This window comes from Boleophthalmus pectinirostris, unplaced genomic scaffold (assembly GCF_026225935.1).
Source record: "Boleophthalmus pectinirostris isolate CB_2022bp ecotype Guang Dong unplaced genomic scaffold, ASM2622593v1 HiC_scaffold_14, whole genome shotgun sequence".
Lineage (NCBI taxonomy): Eukaryota > Metazoa > Chordata > Actinopteri > Gobiiformes > Gobiidae > Boleophthalmus > Boleophthalmus pectinirostris.
In genome coordinates, this window is record NW_026571047.1 from 23,614,349 (window position 1) to 23,633,010 (window position 18,662).

Here is an 18,662-nt window from a genome sequence, read left to right on the forward strand (position 1 = left end):
TTCATATCCATCTTTGACAAGGGTATAGTAAAATGCATCTTAGTGCGTGTTCAATTCTAGTTGCGCCTGGTTATTTAGCTTTCGGTGGCAGAACACCGTCTTAAACCTCTTCGCTGACTTCATAGCTGCGATTATGTCTCACTTCGTAGTCAACGGATAAGGAGCCACGGTCTGACCTCACAGCGTTATCAGTATTACAGTTAACATGCTTGCTGCCGACGACTATATGGTCGATGTACTATTTTATTTAATTGCTCTACCCCAATGCACGCTTGAGTGGCTTGAGTCGTTGACATAGGTAATGCGTTGCTAATGGGGCTACTACTGGTATACTTAGCTTTTCCATATAAATTTAACCCGCTTTAGGTGCGACACAAGGGTCCCAATAGGAGCAAGAGCCGTCTTCGCCACTTGATCAATATTCATCCTCACACTATTTGATTCATATCATCACAATAGTAAAATTCTCCCTCTTTGTTCTTGCGCTTGGAATCGGATGCCTTGAACAGCAACATCAACTTTCTTTGATATTTCAATAATATTGATAAATTAGGCAATTTCGCTGATATCACGTTCCAACTACAGGAATAATATTGCTTCTCGGCATAGAATTGGCTAGATCGACACCAACATTTTGACGGCTACTTCAGTATAATTAGCAAAACAATCGTAGTTAGAGTATGTGCCGACATTCCTGACTCACTAGCCAGTGATGAATGAGTTAATCTAAGAAATCTAAATTAAGAATTATACATATCTATACATATAAACATATATTCTATAGTTCATTTCACCGTGGAGGAGTACAATTATATTTTTGGTAGTGCTAAGCGCATATGTACTCTCTGGACTTAAATTGAGCAAAACAATGGCCAAAAAAATTTATTTTCTAAAAGCTGTTTATATTTATGTCATTGCTCTGCCTGGAATGTTCCACAGTATGACATTAAACAGCTTTACCTTATGTTTATAAAATTATGGGTGGTTTTATACCTCAAAAACACCTAGAAAAACAGGCATTCTGACTGTGAGCGGAGTTGTCCCTCTACAGAGCTGACCTGTAACTTGGTCTAAATAAAGACAGAAAGGTTTAATGCCATACTGTAAAACCTTCCAGACAAAGCATTTGACGCACCATCCACAAGAAAAGTTACACAATGTACCTTTAAACTCATTCTCCCTTGTTTTATATTACCATGCACTACCTAAATGTATTAACTTTTCTCTCACTGCACTGAATCCTCCTGACTGTGTCTCTCATGTTGAAACAATGGGCAAATTCAAGGAGCTCATGAAAACAACTTTCCTTTTTGATGAGAGAGAGGTGGAGGGCATTAGAATAACTTTCCAACGGCCATATGACCACAGAATTTTTACTTTGCATTTTAATAACTGTCTTAATTCCACTTTCTGTATATTTAATAAAGGCAGGGAAAAATTTAGCCTCTGTGTAATCCCTCAGTCGTCCAGCGGTCCATAAATCCATACTAGTTTATGTGGTCTTATACAAGGTTCATTCATATAGGGTTCAGTCCTCTGTTCAGTAATGTCCAGTGACTTTTTTAGTATCAGTACCCGCATAAATATCAAGTTTCAATACCAGGTTGAGTATCGATTAGTATTAGTAGGATTTTTGATACTTGTAATCAGTCCATTTTGAAATCATTTGGGAGCGAGTAGGGACCCTGCAGTGACAGAGGGGAGCCCCGTCTTGTTCTGAATCCACTGGTTGTAGATGGAGACTTTGGTGTAAACTCCGGGACGGTTTTCCTGAGCGCAGCCGTCGCCCCAACTGATCACCCCGAAGAGGAACAGCCTGTCCCCCATTTCACACACCAGAGGGCCCCCCGAGTCTCCCTGCACACACAGAAAAACAAAAGATATACCTCAACATTTGAAATTCACATTGAAACTTTTATGATTATTGGTAATTATTTAGTTATTTAGTTAGCTGGTTGGTTAGTGAGCATGATGGCACTTCAGGCTCCATCGACTGTGCTTCCAATTGACTTTACATTGCAAAACTGTCACCCCTCCCTCTGTAACTGCTGCTGTGAGCCTCGTCATGTTGGTCTCGCTCTACATGATCCTGTCTGTAAATAAATTCCTAATGTGGAACTTGGCTCCAAATTCTCTTATCATTCACACTCCCTTAGTCCACTTCTTTATACAGTCTTATACAGTCTTCCATCCATCCATCCATCCATATTCTTCTGCTTATCCGGGGTCGGGTTGCAGGGGCAGCTAAGTCTAAGCAGGGACTCGCAGACTTCCTTCAACCCTTTTTTATTCCCCACTGTAGTAGTTTTATAAAGAGAAAAAATGTACCTTACCAAACAATTATTACACCAGACTGTTGATGTAAATGTTTGTGTTGATAGAATAATTTTAGAAGTAAAACCAATCTTGCATTTGAAGGATTTATGTCTGAGCAGCAGCAGTGAGTTGTACTTCCTGATAGAACGCTTGGCTGCAGCGGACTGATATATGAGAAAATAGTCCTTAAACATGTGACGGATTCATACGATGCAAGGTTAGTTTTATTTCAAACATTATTCTATCAACACAGACATTTACATGGACAGTCTGGTGTAATATTAGAGGTGTGTTTTATGGAGTGACAGGATAACTATAGCCATTGATACACTAGCCTACCACCAGCGACCTCTGCAAATACAAGGACTGGATGAAATATTTAAAAAAAACACGTCTCCAATACTCTGACTCACTAGAAAATGAGGTCCTGTGTCCAAAATTCCACACTGTCCCTTTAATGTGCCTTTTCAGTTTAAGCTTCATTCATTCACACATCTGTACAGTGTATAATGTAGGCCAAAATAAGTTAAATAAAACCATTTGCTCAGAGCACTGGTGGTGGCTGGAATATTTGACATTATGTTTTGACAGAAATGAATTTCCTCTTTCATCAGTAATAAAAATAAACTGACACGGAGCAGGTCGGGGCGTGTCTAAATATGCACCTTTTCTCTTCACGTTTTAACATTTGTGTGAGTTGAGTTTCATTTTTGTTGTAGTCACGTGTACACTGCACCAGGCTGACTCATTGCAGGTTTGCAGCTGTGTTTTTTTATTGTTGTTGTTATGTACTTGGGCACTTTGGTCTGTTGTTAAAAGTTTCTAAAGTGTTTTATAAATAAAGTTGGTATGGCATGGGGCTTGTTGTTGATTACCTCACAGGCGTCTTGGCTCCAGTCCGGACGACCCGCGCAGAACATGTTTTCTGTGATCAGGTCGCCGTAGTGGTCGTCACGGCGACAGGTCTCATCAGACAAAACCTGGACCACGGCCTCACGCAAGACCTGGGACCGGTACCACAAACCTGAGAGACAAAGATCAGTTTTTATGCTATACTGTGGAATGTTATGGGCAATATCATAGAGACAAGCAGAAAAGGCCATATAAGAGTCAGGTTTGTGGAGATGCAAGCCCACTCAGAGTCAGGATGCATGTTATTTCAGTGTAAAACAAAGAGTTAAAGCTAAGATTGAGGTATACTTTTCTGTATTTGACCCATCCCTTAGTAATGCTGGGACAACCTGTCTGTCTGAGTCTTGGTCTGGACTATTTAAGCTGGAGGATTTTAACTATGGTGCATGTTTTGTTTTGTGTTGAGGTGAGTAAGACACAGAGGCAAAAATGCAAACTCTGCACAGAAAGGCTTGAGTGGAGTTGATCCCAGAACCTTCTTGCTGTGAGTTGACAGTGCTACCCCTCTGCCACTTGGCTAATAAATTTGTTTTTTTTATTTCTTATTTCTAGAGCAGCAGCCGAGAGCAATGAACTTTTGTGCTCTTTTTACTCTGAATGTCTGTTGTCTTTGGGTAATTGGAAATGTTTGTCTCAAAGTTGTGTCCAGACTTGTTTCTTTTCTCTCTTAATCCTCTCTTATTACAGCTTTGTTGCTCTTTGTTCTCTGCATTTGACATTATAAGGTCAAAACCCTTACCTTCTTACTACGATCAGATGAATCATCATTATATGGCTCAAGGCTTTGGAACAAGTGTTTACAGATTCAAAAGCTGAGGGCTATACCTACATGTAGGGGCATTACTGTGGCATTACTGGGGCATTTCTGGGGCATTATCAGGGCATTACTGGAGCATTACTGAGGCATTACTGGGGCATTACTGGGGCACAGCCTTCATAGAAAACTATTGACTCTATGTTAACTGAAGCTGAAGGCTATACTTGCATATAGGGGCATTACTGGGGCATTACATAACTGTCCCACTCAATACCATACAGCGGTGAAAGGTAACAATGCACAAAAGTAAAAGTGCAATACTAAAGTACAAATTTTACATATCTCTACAATATACTGTAAGTAAATATTACAGTGGATACTTTTTACTTTTACAGTACCAGTCAGAAGTTTTAGAACACCCTAATTTTTCCAGTTATTTATTGCAATTGAAGTCGCGCAAGTCCAATGAAGATCTTGAAATGGTACAAAGGTAAGAACTGAACAGCCAGGGTTAAAAAAAAAAAAAAGATAAAGGATACAAAACACAAGTCCAAGCTTACCATGCTTCTCTTTTCCATATCCAGAGATCTCACAGTTGAGTCCAGGCTGTAGATTCTGGTTCATTGGAGGGAGACACACAGATTTCACTGATCTACTCTCCTCTGCACATCGACCACCTCTGGGCTTTAACTTCACCAGGGCTGTAAATTACAAAGAAACAATACAAATGCTCAGAATAATAAATAATATATTGTTTTTGTTTTTCATTTCCTTTATTTATGCCTGTGAAGCACTTTAGGGAACACATTGTTGTAAATCGGCAGTAGAAATAAAACAACAAAAACAACAAAAGCCATTAGAGAAAGTTTTTTCTAAGACCTAAGTACAATTGTATTATCTTTTTGTGTTTTATTGTGTGTTTTTTATACTGCAAATGGCAAATAAACTGAACTGAACAAATGAAAACAGGCCTACATAATATTTTAACGTAATTTTAATCCAGTAAAATTTATATATATATAGTAGGTAAGTAATAAAATGCCAGTACCGATATCATTATTGAAGTTGCCGTCGTTGTTGTCAAAAGCTTCGTGGAGGATTATTTTTTCCACCCTGAAGTTCTGCTCCATCTCCAGATCAGTTTTGTTGAGGGCGTTTTTTCCCAAAACCACAGAGAAACGCCGCTCTTTGGTTTGAGATCTGCAAAACACAATTTAAACCAATTTACCAAAATATTTATACCACTGATATTCATAGTATAGTTCATATTCCTTCAGAGTTTGTGTTTGTGGGTAGGACCAAAGGACAACTGTAAGGGACTTTGACATTGGTCTATGATGGATATTTATATACAGGCCTACAGCTGGGTCAGAGCATCTCTAAATATTCCCTTCTATGGGAAAAAGACAGGGCAAAGTTTTTTTCGTTTTTTAATTAAAATATATCAACTGTATTACAGGAAAAACTCAATATTTATAGAAACATCATGTAAATGACCACAAAAAAATACTTGTAGTTACCATATTCCCATCCTAGTACCATGTAATTATTTTGCTGAAAATTAAGGACTATTGAATAAATTAACTTTTATTATTATTTCATCAGATATATTTTTCTTTATCTTCTTTTCTGTTCATTTTGTTCAAGGCACGTAATGTTTGAAACATGTATTTCATTGTTTAGTTTTTTATATTTACTTAATGTTAATGTTCTCTCTAAATTGATGTCAACTAAATGAAAATGCATGAACAATAAATATATAAAAAACATAACCAATATTTACCAGTAATCACTATTTAAAAAGTCTGCAGGTGACAAATTATAAGTAAAGTTGTAGTGAAGTTCACAAATTAACTCAACTCAAATTCACTTTTTTGTTTTTTTTTTTTGTTTTTTTATCTAAGATGTACTATAGTTTTTTGTCATTTCTTTGTAAACATAAAGCCACATTGTAGAGTAGGTTTCAACAGTGGTCATCTAGACACTGTTTTTTGCAATCAACCAGTGGCGCTGACAGCAGGGGGGCTAAAGGGGTCTATTGCCCCAGGCCCCAGAGTCTTAGGGGCCCAGAATAAAACCCTTCTCTTATTCATTTATAATAGAAGGGGGTCCATGTGACGCTTCTTGCCCCGGGCCACCAATTTTCTGTCAATGGGCCTGCATTAAACCATAAACCACCAAGTTAAAATCGTATCTGCACTGAACCGCTGCTGGACGAATGAGGAATTACACAATCTTGTATAAAACCACATTGTAGAGAAGGTTTCAAGGGTGGTCATGGTGGTTTGGACACAGTTTTTTGCAATCAACCACCACTGTTGAAACGTATCTACATTGAACCCCTGCTGGATGAATGAGGAATTACACTATCTTGTAGAAACCACATTGTGCATTGGGTAAACTCATACCCGTCAGGAAAGCAGTGCGCAGCGGTGAGGACCCAGCACGGGGAGATGAGGCTGCCTCCACATCTGAAGACCCTCTCTTTGGTTTTACTCCTCCAGAACAGAGCAGCCATCCAGGGCTGTGCCTCCACCGTCGACACCGTCCCACCAACGATCTTCATCATCCTCCCCCTCGTCCGAATGCCACAAGAGGGCGCCACTACTGCACAAAACACAGGGAAGAAAGACGGTTATAAGCTATCATTACAGATCCCAACCAACACATTTTGAGTGTACGTTGCACTTTACTATTACTACTATTTTGGGCTCTGTCACCTGTTTCTATGGAGATGTCATTGCTCTGCCTGGAATGTTCCATAGTATGACATTAAACAGCTCTACGTTACATTTATTAAATTGCACGTGGTTTTACTGCTCAAAAATACCAAGAAAAACAGGCATTCTGACTGTGAGCGGGATTGCCTCTCCACAGATCTGACGTGTTACTTGGTCTGGTTTGGTCTCCATGAAGCTAGAAAGGTTTAATGCCATACAGCAGAGGTGGGACTTGCAAGTCGTGACGTGGATTCAAAGTCAGACTTCAGAAATTTTTAGGACTTGAGATTGGACTTGTTAAAATGGACTAAGACTTGGGACTTGACTCGGACTTGAGGCCTGTGGCTTGAGAAGACTTGAGACGCACTTTTAAATCTGAATTCTTTCTGCTTTGACTGTAATGATTCACTCTAAGATCTTGTCAAGACATTTAAAAAGGAAAAATTTACTAAATGAATTTCTACAACTCTTATATAAATACTCATATATAAATATACCATGACTTTTTAAGAACAATTTAGTTTAAAATTCATATAAATTGCAAAAATCTAAGTTATTTGGTTTAAAGACTTGAAAAATGACTTGAAAGCTCAAATCAGACGACTTGGACTTGACTTGGACTTATGGGCCAGTGACTCGAGACTCGACTTGGACTTGCCTGTATTTGACTTGGGACTTGACTCGGACTTGCGGCCAAAGACTTGAGACTTACCTGAGACTTCCAAAACAACATCTTGATCCCACCTCTGACGTACAATGAAACATTACATAACATAACATCTCCATGGAGACGCGCAATTGATGCACCATCCACCAGTATGATATTAAACCTTTCTATCTTCATGGAGACCAAACCAGACAAATTATTGGTCAGATCTGTGGAGAGGCGACCCCACTCACAGTCAAAATGCTTGTTTTTCTAGACATTTCTGAGTTATAAAACAACCTGTAATTGAATAAAGTAGAACTGTTTAATGTAATACTGTGGAATATTCCAGGCAGAGGATGACATATCCATAGAAACAAGAAGCTGACGGTCCCTCCACCAGAAAAGTTACCCAATGCACCTTTAAGTAAATTTAAGTAATATCGTATAATATGATATCACTTTGGTATTAAATCTATAAATGTCATTAAGATATCCTGACAGTCATTATACATAGTTATTTCTGCAAGATAATGATGCAAAATTAAGGAATCACAATTTAATTTTGTTTAGTTTAGCATTTTTGCAATTAATTTTGACGCTTAACTGCACATATAGTTTTTTTCTCATTTGCCATAAACACTTTCCAACATTATAAGTGCATTTCTGATGTCTTATAACTATTTGGACTTGGACTTGGCCTCACCTGGATTGGGTTCAGACCTTGTGGGCACAGGATTGTCTGGATCTGAAAGAGAAGAATGTGATTTTCAATCAAGCAAGACGCCTCAACCAAAACAGACCAGAGGCGTGTTACAACAAAGTTAACCAGCGATTCAAGACTTCTAATAACAAGGACACTGGAAAGATTACGGAATAAAAGTAGATCTTGAATATAGATGTACTTTTGGCATTACTGTACCAGATGCCCTCCCCTCTAAGTTACTAAAGATTACTTCATTGTTACTTTAAAGTCAAAGTACACACCTACACTCCACCTAAAAAAAACATTTAAAAACAGAGCTACAAAACTGGGGAGTACCTGGAGGAATAAAGATGAAAGTGAAGAGGGTGTTTGAAATCAGAAACATTTGGCTGTAATCGGGGCAGTCTTGTGTGATGTTACATAGTACTTAAAATTGTAGCAGCCACTAGAGGCAGCACACACTCAGTTTTTGACCGTTTTTGACCAGAAAGCTGAAATTTAAAGGGCCCATGTTAGGTTATTTTTTATTCTGTTTCTGTTTCTATGTTACAATGTACCTCCGTGAAGTTGGCCCCTCATCAAATGCACACTTACACAAAAACTATGTCAATCGTTTGTGCTCCGTTTGTGCAGTTTTGTACAGCAAAAAGTTTCATTTGTGCTGTTTTAGTTTTTGAGATATGAACAATTCTTTTACAGGTCAAATAGGGGTCAGCCAGCCCCCCAGGAAGCTTCAAAATGCTCTAGAACGGCTCAAAATTGTGTCATTCGTTTGCGCTTCGTTTGTGCAGTTTTGTGCTGCAAAAAGTTTTGTTTGTGTTGCTTTAGTTTAAATACACTCAAATAGGCAGAAAATTATACGACACATTTGTATTTCGTTTGTGCTGTGACAATTTTCATTTGTGTTAGTAGCCTCTATTTCTAAAATGATTAATTGACGTAATTTTCGCTCAGCTGTGGAAAGGTCTGTATTATTATATAAAATATGAATCATTACAAAATATGAACAAACGTTAGGTTTTGTGTAGCCTGGTGTTTGATGGGGGGACAACTTTAGCAAGGCTGGTGCCACCTTGTGCCTTGCTCAATTTAATTTCTCTCCAGTGACTAGGTCAGGAATCAGAACACACCCAGAAGTGTGAGTCCGGACACCAGCCAGTCAGCGAAGAGTCATACATTCTGTTTAGGCAACGATTCCCCAGATCGAGGATTTAAAGCCGGAACAAAGAGAATGTTTGATGAATTTTATCAAGGGAAAAGACATTATTGCCCTTCTTCCTACGGGATTTGGGAAGAGCTTAATATACCAGTTAGCCCAATTAGCAGTGCATTACATACATCGCGACCAAATAGCAGTGATTGGTTAAATAGAAAAAAGTACCCGCCTACTGTCAACCAAACACATTCTAATGCTGGTCAAATGGTTTCTACGAAGTGAAACCGTCTGATGAATCAGGCTAGGCCAACTTCACACACAAACATACCTGTTTAGGCATCTGTACTTTACTTTGTGTTTTGTTTCATTCACACATTTAACACACAAACCCTCTCTCAAACTGAAAACACTCTCTTCCACCTTATGATGTCATGTGGTAATATAGGGAGTGCTCCACTTTGTTTACTCCATATGCCTTCAGAAGAGTCATTTGGGTAATTTCAGCCCTGGAACTGCGAATCTCTACTGAACAAAATGTAAGATAAGTAGCTGTTAACTTGAAATCTACTGCCTCATGACATCACAAGGTGTAACAGAGGATTATTCATGAGCTTTGAAGATGTAGACAGATTAATTATAAAGGGTTACTCAAACACACGTGAATGAAACAAAACACAGCTCCAGTCATGCTTTGATGACGCATTACAGCATTTTAACTTAACTTGACCTAAATCTCACAAGAATCAATTTTGCGTAACATAGAACCTTTTAACTTATTTGCACTTAAAATTGTCAAATAAGGACTAGGATTAGATAATGCTATTAAAACGTTATTCGCTGAGTTAGTGTTTAGTTCCGCTTTAAATAGCATCAAAGCTTTTTTACAAACTGTCTCACATTTGTTGCGTAGGCCCATCCTGTGAAAACCATTTTATGTGAAGCCAAATAAAATGATTTCACGACTGATTCACAAGTTGAAAATCACTTAAAACTATTTATAGACGGTTTATATAGTTTGGTAACTTGAACTGTAAATTAGCAACTTGGTTTTTCCAGTTTCACAAACACGTAATAGTTTCTCTTCACAACACTTACGAAGCTTGACACGTCATCCTCATTATAATCCGACAGACAATTAGCAATACTTCCAGGATGACTACTACGACTACTGTCTGTCTACTGACCTATTAACCGAGAGTTAATAGGTCAATACTATCCATGGGTTTTGGGAAAAGCTAGGATCTGTTGCCACCGTGATCAACAACACAAAACAAATAACAAAAAACAAATATTGTTCACAAAATTGCATATACAGGGAGCGTAAATCCATAAATAAAGCAGCCACTGGAATCTTCACAGTTACAGAGAGTTGAAAAAAGTACAGCAACAATTAGGATTTTAAGTAATTTCATGAAATACTGTTACTACTTCAATATATTGGAAATACAGAACTTGTAATACCCCTAAACTGAAACTAAACCTGGACTAGACAAGGACCAAACCAGGACTACAACAGAAACAAACTAAGTCTAACTCAGAATTAAACGGGGCTCAAACCAAGACCAAACCAGGACTAAACCAGGACTAAACCAGGACTAAACCAGGACTAAACCAGGACTAAATCCACTTACATGTCTCAGATCCACAGCGAGGGATGTCACAGTATTCCCAAACCAGCTCCTGGTTTTTCCGAACGTAGCACCAGGGACGACGCTTGTACAGGAGATTTCTATGGGAACAAAAAAGGATATATCATGAAATCCATAAAATAATAATATAATAATATAGTAATCATAAATAATATCCATCTGCCTTTAGATTGGGGACATTGATGGTGCAGAAAAAAGTTTCTCTACAACAAATCATATTAATTTTCAGTAAAAGTTAGAATGTATGTTTTAAATTTTCTCATATTTGATGAAAAAAAATGACACAATACAGACCATTACTGGCAAAGCAGTAATGCAATGTTTAGTTCTACAGTAGGTAAAAGTTAATCAGCTATTACTGAAGATTAGATAATAAAACAGTTCTTTAAAGTTCCGCTATTACGTATTTTTCTGGCTGTTAGAAACAAAAACAATAGTTTTTCATTTAAAGAGCTCATAATACACTATTTTCTGATCTGTTATAATGTTGTTTCCTCATCAAAAACAAACTGGAGTTGTGTTTTGTTTCATTCATGTTTAATCCACAAACCCTGCATATGAATGTGATGTCATGTGGTAAAACAGGAAGCGCTCCACTGTGTTTTAAACTCCAAACATCTTCACTAGGATCATTTGGATAATTTCAACCAGACTTGGGACCAAGTAAGTCTTAAGTCTTTGACCTCAAGTCTGAGTCAAGTCCCAAGTCAAATACAGGCAAGTCCAAGTCGAGTCTCAAGTCACTGGCCCATAAGTCCAAGTCAAGTCCAGCTCGTCTACTTTGAGCTTCAGGTCATTTAAAGTCTTTAAACCAAAGTACCAAATATAGCTTAGATTTTTGCAATTTATATGAATTTTAAACTAAATTGTTGTTAAAAAATCTATTATATTTCTAAATGAGTATATACGTGTTGTAGAAATTAATTTTTTTCCTTTTTAAATGTCTTGACAAAATCTTAGAGTGAATCATTACAGTCAGAATAGAAAGAATTCAGATTTAAAAGTGCTTCTCAAGTCCGAGTCATGTTCCAAGTCACTGACCTTCAAGTCCAAGTCGAGTCCCAAGTCTTAGGCCATTTTATCAAGCCCATTCTCAAGTCCTAAAAATTGTGACTCAAGTCTGACTCGAGTCCAAATCACAACCTGCAAGTCCCCAACTCTAATTTCAGCCCTGGAATTGCCAATTTCTACTGCACAAAAGATAAAAGCTGAAAACTACCACTTCATGACATCAAAGGTAGAACAGAGTATTTTGAGCTTTACAGATGTAGACAAATTAATAATAAAAAGTTACTCAAACATGTGTGAATGAAACAAAACACAACTCCAAGTATGTTTTAGAGGTAACAACATTATAACATGACTTAAACTTCACTTTATTTTAATTTGTGCATATAACATCTGCATTTTCTGCCACCTTGTACTGGTTGACCAAACCTTAAAATGACTCATAAGCGCTGGAATTAGCTGGTTACGTTAAAAGATTTTGTTCAGCTTGGTCCATTTAGCAAAATATCCAGACACATTTGTCTGTATATAACAATCTATAGTATACCTGCAGTAGTTGTGTCTCCCCTCGTTGATGTCTGAGGCCATATAGTGCCTCCTGGTGTCGGGGTCCCACTCCTGACAGGGCAGCCCACTCTCGGACCGTGCCACTGTGCCTTTGTAGTACAGACCCCTCCCCTCAAAACACGCAGCACTCGTATCTATAATAACAAAATAAAATAGCATTGTGTTAACAGTGATGTCTAAACAGGCTTTTTGTTCATATTAGAGCAGATTTCTTGGAGAAAAAGATCATTAAAAAGTCATTAACAATTGAGCTATGACACCACAAGTTGGCTATATTAAAAGGTACAGGGTCAGCCACTCTCTACTCGATGTTATTGCTTTGCCTTGAATGTCCCATAGTAGGGCATTAAACTTATCTCCACGGAGACAAGCAGGTGAGTTTGACACTATTTTCTCACTTAAAGGTACGTAACTTTTCTGGTAGAGGGTCCACCACTTTAACTCTTTTTTTTTTTTTTTTTTTCCTTGAAATGATCTACAGTACTGCATTTAATTTAATAATCTCCATGGAGACAAGCTGATCACATCCCCAGGCCAAGTTACAGGCCAGATCTGTGTAGAAGTGGACCTGCACGTATTAATAATGCATGTTTTTGTGGTAGTTTTGAGTGCAAGATATACTGTATTTGTTTAATTCAATACTGTAGCAGATGGCAGACCCTCCACCAGAAAAAGTGACACAGTGTACCTTTAAAAGAACAGTTTTCCTTACCGGTCTCACAGCGTTTGCCTGTAAATCCATCAGGACAGAGACAAAAGAGCAGCTCTCTGGAGTAAAGAGCGGGCACTGCCATTCCTCCATTCAGACACTCACTTCCCACTGAACACAACACACAAGTTAGATAATACAGACGTTTGAGTAAACATGAGAATATTAAAGTTCATTTAATAATTTTTGTCTTTTTTTTTGTGTATGTAAGAGCTGAACACTTAAAGGTGCACTACGTAACTTTTTGTTTGGGGGTTCGCAACCTGCTTGTTTCTATATATATATGTCATTGTGTTGCCTGGAATCTTCCACAGTATGGCATTAAACAACTCTATTTTACATTTATTCAATTACAGATGGATTTATAGCTTAAAAATACTTAGAAAAACAGGTATTCTGACTGTGAGCGGGGTTGCCTCTCCATAGATCTGACCTGTACTTGGTCTGGATTGACCTTCAAGGTTTAATATCATACTGTAAAACATTTCAGACAAAGCAATAATTTCTCCATGGAAAAAATATTTGAGAGGCCCTCCACTAGAAAAGTTACACAATGCACCTTTAAAAGTACAAAGTATATTAGTAATATCTATAGATTTGGTAGTTGCTCTGGTAGTAAATTCAGTAGTAGGAGTAGTAAAGTTATAGTTAATATAGTAGTATAGCATTGCAGTATAGTAGAAGTTGTAGTGACTTGACATATATTGTAGTAGTAGTAGTAGTAGTAGTGGTGCATAGTGGGAGTACAAACTAGAATATCAAGATTTAGCAATGCAATTTAGAAGACAGCACTACTACAAGTCCACAAAACTTGCACCTAAAGTTGAGCTCTTTTGCTTTGTACTTTATCTTAGCAATATCGTGCAAATGAAAATATCTTACCTAAAGTTTCAGTGGACGATGAATATGATGAAGAATAAGATGAGGCTGCAGGGAAAGACCACTCCTAAAAACCACAAAGATAGGCTTAAAACTTCAACAAAGCTTAAAAAATGTGTGCTAATTATTGTAATTTTCCTTACCGGTCTTGCTTCTGTCAGTGCAATCAAACTCCACATTAAAACCACAAATATGTCCATCTTTTGTGAGGATGTTGTGAGATGTTGAGACTTGATAGACGTGCAGATTTCATTGTGAGGCATGCAGGGAGCGTGAGTTTTGTTACGTCTGCAGCCCACACAGTTTTTGTGAGTCACACTGAATCCACTTTAAACTCAGGAAGTGCACTACCGGCTCCGGCATCTGCAGCTGCTACCAGTGGGTTTAAAATGTTTCCTCATATTTTGTCATAATTCTGTCACTTATGAAGCAGGTTGCCTAGACATGCCTAAAAACATGAGTAGTAAATAAATGAGTAATCTTTATTTACATAATGCTTTTCACAGATAAAAATCACAAAGTTGTTTACAGAGAGCAGGTACACCATAAAACAACAAGTAAAATAGGGTCACATTTACTGATCCACAAGGGAAATGACTTGGACACATCAGCTCATACTTCACAAAATATTATAATAACAAAGCATAAAAAATATAAATGGTAATAATAAATTCTAAACACTAGTGTCTTCAACTAGCCAGGCTGGTGCCACCTAGTGCCTCCACTCAATTTCATTTCTCTCCAGCAACTAGGCCAGGAATCGGAATACACTAGACGGTCTGCAGGAAGTTGAAGCCATGAGCTGTGAAGCCATGATGTCAAACTCAAGCATCTGTCTGGGTCCTGTTTGTGGTACAGCACAACAGTAAACAAAATGGTTGAGATGGATGTAGATGAAGACATACATTCTGTGTTGGTGACAATTCCCGAGATCGAGGATTTAAAGCCGGAACAAAGAGAATGTTTGGTGAATTTTATCAAGGGGAAAGACGTTATTGCCCTTCTTCCTACGGGATTTGGGGCATTACATATGTCACGACCAAATAGCAGCGATTGGTTAAATAAAAAAGACAGGTTTCCACGAAGTGAAACCGGGTGATGAATCAGGCTAGTCTTCAGCTAGATTTCAAAAGAATTCAGAGAGTCATCCACACGAAGAGAAACAGTCAGAGCATTCTATAATTTTGGGCCCACAGCCTGAAAGAACAGGTCCCCCTGAGGTTTAAACCTGTTTTTTGGGACCACCAGCAGGTTCTGAGTGAAGGAGCGAAGGGTTAAAAGGTCCAGGATGTACCAGGGAGTACTCTGAAAGAAACTAAAATTTTAAAATCAATCCTGAACTTCACAGGAAGCCACTGGCGAGATGAAAGCATCAGAGTGGTGTGGGACGTTCTAGTTGTTCCTGTTAAAAATCTGGCAAACACTTTAGTACAATTTGGAGTCTGTTAAGAGCAGTTTTATTAAAACAGAGTTGCAATAATCAAGGCGCAATGAAATAAAAGCATGAATAATTTTTTCCAGGTCAGGCTGTGAAAACATTTTACGCACTTTGGTTATTTTCCTCAGATGATAAAAGCAACTGTTTTGAGTGGGGTAGTAGTAGTAGTCGCAGTAGTAGTAGAAGTAGTCTTATTGATTCCTTACTGGCACTACACACACAATTTAATTAAAAATAGTACTTTCTTATGTACTTCTATCTGTGTAATCAGTGGTCCAGGTACAGTAGGTTCCACAGTGGTCCATGGGCGTGTACTAGTCTTTGTGCTCTTACTTGTTCTGATACAGCTCAAGATTACTCTAAAACTATTCTGGAAAAGTTCATTTATGTCCTGTAAAAGTGACTTTTTTTAGTATCAGTACCTGCTCAAATGTGTATCTAGTTTCAATGCTAGTTTTAGTATCTATTAGTATCTGATTTTCGATGCTTATAGTTTAGCAGATATTCAAAATTACAAGTATTAAATGGTTAATTGGTACATAGATTAGAAGTTGTCGTAAATATATATGTTACTAGTTGTACATCTGCATTTGAGTGCTACATATAGAAAAAAAAAAATATGAATCAGCTCCACATTTGGGGATCCTCCTCACATGACAGTATTGAGAAAAAATCCTCGCCATGACAGTCCAGCTGTTTCCCCGTGGTGATGCAAAACTTTCTCTGAGAAGTATGAGTAAACAGTCTAGTATAGTATTAGTAGTAGTTATGGTAACAGTATGAGGAGGGAATACCGTCGGGAATTAGGTCATGTGTGTGTGAGTTTGTCACAGGAAAACAGGACTCCCTAAACTGATAGTTTTAGATTTGCAGTGACATCAAGCTGGGGGTGTTCTACATGTGGCTACCATGGTGACTCAAGGCACACAGTAGCAAACACTGTCAAAAAAGGCTTTAATATAGTCTGAAAACTCTAAAAAAGATAGAAAATGGATTTAGAGAGCACATTTTCAGGAGCCTGTGGTCGATACAAGCGTTCATGGTCCTGTTTAGGTGTTTGATGTTGAGGAAAAAGTTGAGAGTGACTAACTGAAAAACAGTTTGTGACTGTAATTTTATGTGTGAGAGACTTCTGTATCTGTTTTCTGTACAATCAAAGACACTTTACAGAGCATTATTCATTCTCTCCTCACTCCATAAGGACAAAGGGTGTAGGTTTGCACAGGGACGGTGGGAACATGTCACAACCAGTATTTGGGGAAGACAAAATAGTCCCTACCAATATTTGCCATTTTATTTTAATAAACAAAAATATATATATTTATATTTATTTATTCCGATATTTTTCCAAATTCAATAGTATTAATTTAATACGTTTTAGTTCACATTTCCTTTATTAGACATTCTGAGATGTATTCAGTGATATGACGACAGGATTACCCATGTTAGCTGACAATGTCACCACCAAAGATGAGACCAAACCTACACCCTTGGCAAAGACACAACATTTTTTTGTGACTGGCGCCCCACTGTGGCACCTAATTTTCCCAGTGATCTTCCATCCAAGTACTAACCAGGCCCGGGCTTGCTTGGCTTCTGAGATCTGACGGGATCAGGCTTTGACAAGCTGGTACGGCCACAACAGCACAAATCATCTCACCTTTTGTCATTCCAACTAAGTCAGTTTTTTTTAAGAAAACATCAGATTAAAGTCTAATTTGAGTACCAGAGTGTCAGATAGACCCTCCAGTTAGCATCACACCCCCAGGGAATGTTGATGATATCAGCTGTAAGCATTAATCAAAATATCAATTCTCAGCATTTCGTCTGGAGGCGGGATTTAGTGTTCCAGGTCAATTAAAGTTAACTAGCTGCTGTATGCTGAGTTTTCCAAGGAACAAGTTAATTTCACAATCATCAAATGGAATTACAACATATATTAAGATTAAAACTAACCCTGATCCTAACCCTTACCTTAAAGGTCCTACATGACACAAAACTGACTAGGCTGGGTATCATTAAGAAGTTACCGATACGATACATACCTCGATACAATGAACTTTGGATTCGAAACGATATATTTCAAATCGATTAGATACAGTTCAATAAAAAAAATAATGGCTAGATTATGGCTGTGATGCTGTTAAGTCTTTGTTAAACCACTTCTTGTACAAAGTTCATATGAAACACAAACATTTTAATCATCAAAACAGTGAAAATGTCAAATGTGCAGCATAAACAAGTTTCCTTCCTCTAAACAAAGAACAAAACTGTAGCGCTGTAACAAAATAATTTAGTAAAATATAACAAAAAATACTCTTGGCAATATATCGACACAGCAGTCCATGATATCGACACTGTATCATCACATTAAATGACACAATATACCGATATTTAGATATTTTTTGCACACCCTTAGAATTTTCTTCTGAGCTTTAAACCATGTTACAGTATTGTTCCCTCCTCAGAAACATAACTGGAGTTGTGTTTTGGTTCAATCACACATTTGATTAATCCTTTATTTTTAGTCTGTCTACTTAAATGCTTAACTCAGTTCTGCATATTATTAATTGTATTTCTTTATAAAAAAGCAGTAAATATCATTGTTTTGACGAGGTAAGACTAGTAAGAGTTTATGTTATGACTAAGCAATGAAAAAGTGAGGTTGAATTACAAAATTGTCATTTAAAGAACACCTTTAAAATAAAGCAATGCAGCTTTAGTCCATGTATGAGGTAAAATAATAAAATATGTTTATTTTGCAATTCTAAGTGAGTTTAAAGGGGCCAGTCAGAGTCAACCAAAGGGCCGCATGTGTCCTGGGAGCTTTGGTCCACCTTGTGATGTCATGAAGTGGTAGTATTCAAGTTAACAGCTGCCCTTCATCTTTTTACCCTTATTAGTGTGGCGTGTAAACCAACAACTACAAATGGGATAATGTCTCCCTCTTGAGGACAAAATTGCACTACTACACGGGCAACAGCACTTACCTTATTTACTTACCTTGGAACGAATCGAAACAATTTAGTGTTGAAATAAAACTCAAATACGTACAAAAAACAAATAATGATAAGCAAAATTAATAAACTGACATTCACGTTTTGTTGTCTAGTCTATAGATCTTCATGAATATGTGACACTACTGGTCTTGGAATTGATGTATTCGGGGTTTTTTTTAACTAATGCAATAAAAGTTAAA

The 18,662-nt window shown here is 37.6% G+C and overlaps 1 protein-coding gene and 1 pseudogene across 1 annotated transcript; both read right to left on the reverse strand.

The window, feature by feature from the left end:
- Nucleotides 1-931: 931 nt before the first annotated feature.
- Nucleotides 932-14,260, reverse strand: LOC110160428 (urokinase-type plasminogen activator-like). Its single transcript, XM_020925070.2, has 11 exons — nucleotides 14,169-14,260; nucleotides 14,029-14,092; nucleotides 13,150-13,257; nucleotides 12,418-12,571; nucleotides 10,845-10,942; nucleotides 8,058-8,099; nucleotides 6,394-6,592; nucleotides 5,034-5,185; nucleotides 4,546-4,686; nucleotides 3,192-3,340; nucleotides 932-1,857 (listed from the first exon to the last, which is right to left on the reverse strand). The coding sequence occupies exons 1-11, from the start codon at nucleotides 14,223-14,225 to the stop codon at nucleotides 1,663-1,665; spliced, it is 1,359 nt and encodes a 452-aa protein (XP_020780729.1). The 5' UTR covers nucleotides 14,226-14,260; the 3' UTR covers nucleotides 932-1,662.
- Nucleotides 14,261-16,989: 2,729 nt separating this feature from the next.
- LOC129407972 (5S ribosomal RNA) lies at nucleotides 16,990-17,107 on the reverse strand (annotated as a pseudogene).
- Nucleotides 17,108-18,662: the final 1,555 nt, after the last annotated feature.

Bases quoted from the DNA above. Each gene is read 5' to 3' on its own strand.
- LOC110160428 (XM_020925070.2), bottom strand. From the start codon at position 14,225: ATGGACATATTTGTGGTTTTAATGTGGAGTTTGATTGCACTGACAGAA. The intron at 5,186-6,393 runs GTATGAGTTTAC...TGTGTTTTGCAG, and splicing joins GCGCACTGCTTTCCTGACGG to ATCTCAAACCAAAGAGCGGC. The intron at 4,687-5,033 runs GTACTGGCATTT...TGTAATTTACAG, and splicing joins CAACTTCAATAATGATATCG to CCCTGGTGAAGTTAAAGCCC.